Below are 7,307 nucleotides of genomic sequence, written 5' to 3'. Positions count from 1 at the left end.
CCTTCGTTTAGTCCTTGGCTACCATCCTCTCTATCAGAATCCTCACACAGCAGAATAAGCTTCTGTCAAATCAATGAGAAAGTGACACAAATTAAAGGTCAATATATTCTTGGAGTGAGGTCCCGGTAATATCTACTGTTGACAGAAGTCATCTTCTATATGTCCTGAAGTAATACACAACTGGAACCTGTGCTGAATGCCTTTTATTAGCAGCTAATCAGAGTCCTAACACCAAGTCCTCCCAGAAGGAAATAAGTAACAGAAAATGATAATATTTTGTTGTTGTTGTTTTTCTCCAGTTTACTGTTTGGAAATAGTGGGCGCCAAGTGGCGTCTATGGCCAAGACATGGCCCAATACTGTGGTTGTAAGAGAACCTCCACCTTTTTATAAGCCCCTCCAGCAGCACCTTTTTAGCAGTACACATTTCAACAGTATCACAAGGTATGTCTGACCTTGACCCAAGCCCACTTTGGGCCACCGCATAATTTGGTGAACAGAGAAGAGCCGGAGGCTCCACGTTAGCCCAACCCTTAAGTCCTCCCTAGTTGTGGCAGGTCTGCATTTGTGTACAACATCCAGACAACTTCCTTGAGGGCATTTAAGATTGTGATTAATTTAGTATTCATCTAAACAGATTATCCTCAGCTTCAAGCAAATGAAATCTATAAGTAGATTGTCAGGATGAGAAAGCAATTTTTTAGTGAAATGAAAGGATTAAAAAAGTAAGACAACGGCCTGACTACTCAATCAGCTATAATCTTGATGATGGGCCTCGGGAAATACAGGTCAATATGCTTAATGTTATATACTTTAACAGTCCAGAGATTTAAATGTATTTTTAAAAATAATAATTCTAAATTTGAGGCAGTGATTGGACTTTCAAAATGTTTTTAAGACAAGATAATTTCCTCATATTTTACTACCTTTGTTCAGCCTGATCTCTATCGTGTTCTTTCCCCGTCAAACTATATGCACTGAGTAAAAAGGTTTTCATCTGTATGCAAGGACAGCTAATTCTTTCATGGCAAGCCCTTTTCCTTTGGAGGTGGGAACCTCTCAGGTACCTGAGATGAAACCAGTAGGGATCACAAAGTTCACAGCCCAGCATATGGATGGAAATTAAAATCAACAATGGGTCATCCTAATGGGCCAGGCAGGGGGTGTGTTCACTCATCTCTCTGCTTAACAGGCAGTAACCCCTGGTGGAGGGCAGGACAGGCAGCTGGGGACATGAGCTCTTGAACTGCCCCTCCTGAATCAGAAATGCTCAGGGATCAGGGATGGACTTCTCAAGTCACACGTGCTGTGTAAGCAAGCAAGGAGCCAATTTCTGAATGATCTGAGCCAGCTTCAGGAACCAAACTGATACAAGCCACTCGGATCCTATCTAGATAGGTGTAAGGAAAATCATCCTGCAATATGAAAACGTGTCCCAGCTACTCGCAAGATCTCGTTATCCTGGTGCAGGGGCTCAGTCAAGGACCACACTGCATCCATCCCCCTACATCCCAAACTAATGCATACAGTTCTAGTGAAACTGTGGTGATTTATAAGCAGCACAAGTATCAGAGCTGCTCTTGGTTCACTCTTGTGTCTAAAAGGTTATAGTTTAAGCATACTTGACAGGTATACAAAACCAAGCGGAAAGCTTAAACTCAGTTTATTTTTAGTCATATAAGAGGCCTCTGTCTCTGGAGCACAAAAAGCTCCACCTTACCGTAGGCATTACATTGCATAAACAGAATGTGTTGATTTAAACTCCTCTAGAAACACAATGGTAAAGAACAGTTTAAAAATGAAAAGAAGCGATGGTTGCCAGAAGCAAAAGGGAAGAATCCACAGAAAAAAAATAAAAATATTTCTTATTCCTTGGAGGCTATGACAAGCAACTTGTGGTAATTAAAAACAACTCTGAACTGTACAGTGTTGGCAACTGGGTAAGATGTTGTTTTCCAGCCAGAGGTAGAATTAATTACGCTGCTCTAGATTGTCTTTATTGACTTCTGCTATTTTTTCCTCATTAGTCAAAAAGAACTAACAAAACAACCTATTGGCTTTATTGCTGAACCTGCCTCTAAACAAAACTGCAGAAGGGAAACAAAATAATTTAAAGCAATATGGTACTGAAATCTAGCACTGAACTGTACGGTTACTTTACGGTTTATCTACATATGCTGCAGAGGTGAGCAAAATGAATGAAGCCCTATGCAATTTATACACAGATTAAATCCGCGATAATTTATTCTTTTAATCCTCGCCACCAAACACCTCGGAGGAAGGCTGAGGGGCTGAGGGGCTCGGGCATTACCACAGCCCGGCCACCTCTGTGACAGGGACCGTGCTCTTGGGCAGCTCTCGTGCCCGCACTGTGAAGGAGGCGGGCTGCTGTTTTTATAAAATGCAAAACTGAACTTAGAGCCTTTAATAACTGCCTGTCAGTGCTGAAATTCATTTATTTATTATTATTTTCCCCTCAGAGGGCGCATTCCAATCGTAGCGCCGGCGGTTACCGCGCTCAGCCCCGCCGCGGCTGCGCAGAGGGCGGCGCAGGCCCGGTGCCGCCCGCCCGCTCCCACCTCGCGCTAAGATGGCGGCGCCCAGGGCGGGAGGCGTTGGCGGCTGAGGGCGCGCGCAGGTAACCGTCCTCCGCCTCCCGCCGCCTCACGGCCCTAACGGCCGCCCAACGGCTCTAACGGCCGCCCGCCGCCCCCGGCTGCCCCTCGCCTTCTCCCGCTGCTGCCCCGGGTCCCTCCCGGCTGCGAGCAGGGTCCCCCTGGGCTCCTGCCCCCCGCTGCCCTGCCCGCCCCAGCCCCTGCTGCTCCCGCAGCGGTTCACGCCGCCCGGGGTCTTGCTGGGCAGCTGCAGGAGATAAAAGCAGGAGGGTGTGCGTTGATCTGATAGCTCAAGGCTGAGTCCCAGCCAACGACAGAAAATTGACGCTGTGCCTTGCTTGCAGGGTGAGGGGTGCGTAGTGGCCGGCGCCAAGCAGTTCTCAGTGCCCTAATTTCATAAAGCCGCCTTTGCTTTTGCGTTGTTTGCGTCTTTCTAAAGGAAAGCCTTGTTCTTGGTCCCTGCCTCCAGCTGTCCAGCCTCGTGCTCCTTTCAAACTTCTGGAGCTTGGCATTCGTAGCTTGTAACCTGCTCCTCCTTTTCTTTGGGGCAGGGATGTCCGTAACTGGGGGACGAGGACACCGTTTTTGTCCTACTTCTGCACACACGCGTGGAAAGGCAAAGCCATGTGCTACCATATCATTTGGTTTTGTCATCCTCAGCCCTACAGGGCATAACGTGTGACTTGTGTTTCATCTGCATCATCTATTCGAGGGGGTCTGGGAGCAGGAAAGGGACTACAGATCTGTCTCATCCTGGTGCTTAAATGAGCTTTGTTCTAAGGCTGTGTGGCCCAGGCTGCAGCTCCTTTCCCGCTTGCATTGCCTGCTGTGACCCCACTTGTACAACAGGAGGTCACCTGGACCTGCCCAGGTGGCCTTGGTGTTGGCAGGCGGGCTCCTCTTGAGTTGTATGCAGGCAGGGGGGCTGGTCTGGGTCCTTTCTTTGTCTCTTGAATAAGTGATTCACGTGCATAGGTTTTAAAATACACATACTGTGATTCAGCAGCGCTGAAATTGGCCTACTGCAAGGAAGGAAAAAGCTCCTTTCAGTTACAAAATTGAAGTAAGAGGAAGAAGAAATAAAGAAATATTAAAAATAAGTAGAATAGGCAAGTACTAAAATGTTCTTGCTAATTTTGAGCTATGTGAATAACTATCACATCATGGAGGTGGAGAAAACTTCCGTTTAACTAAAGAGGGGACATAATTTAGGTGGAAAATTATTTTTACTGGTGATGTTATCAAATGAGGAATATATAAATAAAACTGTTCTTACACAAAACTTCTCTATACAGAGATTTTACTGATGTAACTCGTAAGAAAAATTATGAATCAGACTGAAATAGCTGGTTCAGTAAAATAGTGAAGTATATGGGCCAAAAGTCAGAAAAAAAATCCACAGAGGATAGGAAATATTGATGCAAGTAAACAAGCAAGATTTTAAAAGGAAATTGGGATGAGGATGGTGGGAGAATCTCAGAATAAGTATGGTTGGTTTTTTTTAATAATATATTTCCTACTGAAGTAAATAAAATCTGGTAAAATCAGTAAATATCTTATTGAGACCAATCACAGACTAGCAGACTATTTGATCTTTCTCCCATCTGAGTATTTTTATTTTAGAATATCCATTCTGAAGCATTATCAGGGGTTCTTTTAGCTGGATTTTTAATTGAAAGAGAACTGGATCTCTTTAGAACCAGTCTTCCGTGTCTTGTTAAATCATGCAGTATAAGTTTCTCGTGTAGTTCTTGCAGGAAACCATACTGACAAGGAAGCCCTTAGCAAAAAATTCAGTTTAGAATACATAGTTGCAATCTACTAATTATAGACATCCTCCCCCATCTCTTTTCAGTGATGACAAATTCAGTAGTTTTACAGAATAATTTCAACCAACTTCCTCTTCTGCATTGTTACTAACACCCTGTTAGCCCCCTTCTTTTCAGTCAACTGAGTTTCCTGAATCTTCAATTGACTGATCCTGCTTCATGGGAGATTAAATGCAAGAATTTTATATTATTAGAAAAGAAATCTATCATAACATTTTTGTTGTATGAAAGAGCCACAGTTCGCACAGCTAAAAAATAAATGCTTGTGTAATTCAAACACATGGGAATAAAATGCAAATGGTACGGAACAGCAAAGTAATCTAAATCAAACTAAAATATTTTTCATAGTTACCAGGTTTCTGTATGATCATAATAATCTCTGAAATATTGTTATATGTTGTGGACTGAACTATATATTTTTATCTTTTTCAGAACAGACATTACAGCAGTAAAAATGCAGTCGGTTTGTCAGAGAGTTGGCACCTGCTCCATGTGTTTGAATAGACAACTAAATGGCTTCCTGGGATTAATTAAATGGCGGAGAAGACTGGTTCCTGCTTGTGTCAGAACTATTTACAGTGAGACGGGGAAATGGGAGAGAAGCTATGGGTTGGAGACAAGAAAAAGAGTGGAAAATTGGTGGTTCCCAAGGATAAAGGACCAGTTCTGCAGAATTTCCAAAACCGATGTAAGCATTTTGAGAAATTTGGAAAAAATGTCTGATATTTTTGTTTCCTCAAAATGAACTTAATTCAAACATACTTAGTACCATTAACTTATATTGATGAGATGTATATTGCATTTGAGGGGGATTTTTTTTTAATGTAAAAGTAGATTATTAATATCAAATACTGCAATAGGTGGAAAAAATCTTAAGGAAAAATACGGTGATCAGCAAAGTATGAACTTGCAGATTTATTGAGTCTTCAAGTAATCAGTTATCTCTTCCAACTTTTATATCACATTCAGGAATTAATTATTTGAAGTATTAATTTTTTTTTACATTCATAGCTTTTATAAGTAATTTTCTAAACAGCCTGTTCTCAGTGATTATGACAAAATCTATTAGGCTAGACAATGTGATCATTAAAATCTATGTTAAGGGAAGATGATTTTTAAATAGTATTTTCTGTTTTACAGCATGTTAGGAATAATGGGTGAATTACAGGAAAAAAAATCCAATGCAATAAAAGATCTTAAAAACAACTGTGATCTTTGTCTTTGACTCAAATTTTTGCTTTCACGATTATGCTTACATAGCTATAAAAACATTTTTTTGGCTCCTTCTTATGTTTGCCTGTTTGCCTTGTTCCTAAAATGTTCCCCCTTTGCAACAAAAAAGTCACTACTATCAAGCTGTCAAAGAGAGAAAAGGGGCTTGCTCGTTCTGACAAAGAAAGCTGAGATGAGAATAGTACGTATGCATGGCTAGAAGGGAGAGCATTAACTTCAGCCTTTGTCTTTTTTGTAGGTGACAATACACGTATATGTAGATACATATATCATACACATGCTAAATTCTAAATGGCATTTTAAAATATATTTTGTTTTATCCTTACTACTGAAGCAAATTTAATACAATCTTTTATTACGAGGCAAATTGCTTAGAGTGCATCGGTGAAGTCTTCAGATTAATATTTGTATTAGACAAACATGACAAACATGAAAAATAGTATTTGATAAATAGGAATACAGAGTATGGTTCAAAGTAGAAAGTCTATTTTTTCCCCACTATTACTGTAAGAAAAATAATGTAGCAGCTTATCAAAGTTATATCAAAGATGAATTCAATGTTAATCAAGATACGTTAGGAATAATTTTTGGGAGATACAATGTTTGATTTCCTCTTTGTAATTTTCATCAATTTATTCAGACCTAACCAAATGAAATTTTTACTTTCTTTTTTGTGTAAGATACTGCTTGTAAGATGACTTCATATCCAAGTGTACATACTGGATATCTGTACTTCAGTGGATGTTTGTGCTGGTTCACTAACAAGCTCACTAACATAGCTCACTAGCAAGTGAGCTAATTTCTCAGGACGTTACTGCAGTTCAGCTGACAAAAATAAAAATTAAAAAAAAAATGGCCATGTGTGAGCTCCATGTTAATTGTAAATACAATGCAAAATGCTTATTTAAACTCTTGAGAGGATTGTTTTATCTGTTGTTTGATTTAGTTCATTGGACAGCTTAGGAGTGCATAGGTAATCAGTTACAGCTTCTGTGGTAGGGAATGTTGATTTAAGCTGCAGTTAATGTATCTTTAATTGAGTAAAAGTTGATTAAGAATGTAATTTTCGAGTGTCATGTAAATATCAGCAAAAAATGATGAGGTGGCAATAAGTCTGGTAAAGGATCTCTGTTTACAGGCCCAAAGAATTAGATTCTAGAAATTTTATTAAGGTTCAGTCAGTTCCAGCAGAACCTCGGTTCTCTTCATGGTATTGTGTAGTTTGTAATGTGCACATGTTTTTGTTCAAGTGAAATGCTAACTCGTGGCTAACGTTTTCTAAACATTCCTTTCTAGAAATCAAGACCAAAATTTTATGTGCTTTCTATGTTCCCATACCCTTCTGGAAAGCTTCACATGGGCCACGTTCGTGTCTACACCATCAGTGACACAGTAGCTCGGTTCCAGAAAATGAGAGGGATGCAGGTAAGAAAAGATCTGCAGTAGAATGTTGTTGTTGCTTTTGTTTTCCTGTTTTAGTTGGTTTTGTTTGTTTGTTTGATGTTTTAATGTAGTTGGTCAGGAAATTAGTGTTTTCCGAAATCAATGAAGGTGAAGGCGTGGTTGGAATACATACTACAGATGCATAGCTGGATCTTTGAATATTAAAATTTTAGACTTTTTAAAAGATG

The 7,307-nt window shown here is 40.2% G+C and overlaps 1 protein-coding gene across 2 annotated transcripts in view; it reads left to right on the top strand.

Moving 5' to 3' along the window:
* Nucleotides 1-2,573: 2,573 nt before the first annotated feature.
* The window catches only part of LARS2 (leucyl-tRNA synthetase 2, mitochondrial), a 108,293-nt gene continuing 103,559 nt past the window's right edge, over nucleotides 2,574-7,307 (top strand). The window contains exons 1-3 of one of the 2 annotated variants that reach the window (XM_032182153.1): nucleotides 2,574-2,637; nucleotides 4,881-5,131; nucleotides 6,973-7,101. In XM_032182153.1, the coding sequence (XP_032038044.1) occupies nucleotides 4,898-5,131; nucleotides 6,973-7,101 (363 nt within the window). In that variant the 5' untranslated portion in view covers nucleotides 2,574-2,637; nucleotides 4,881-4,897. Of the gene's footprint in view, nucleotides 2,638-4,875; nucleotides 5,132-6,972; nucleotides 7,102-7,307 lie in introns of both variants that reach the window. The other variant, XM_032182152.1, reaches the window with a different exon arrangement.

This window comes from Aythya fuligula, chromosome 2 (genome assembly GCF_009819795.1).
Source record: "Aythya fuligula isolate bAytFul2 chromosome 2, bAytFul2.pri, whole genome shotgun sequence".
In the NCBI taxonomy this organism is placed as follows: Eukaryota; Metazoa; Chordata; class Aves; order Anseriformes; family Anatidae; genus Aythya; species Aythya fuligula.
Note: the sequence above shows the minus strand (reverse complement) of the source record. Positions and strands in the feature narration are given on the sequence as shown.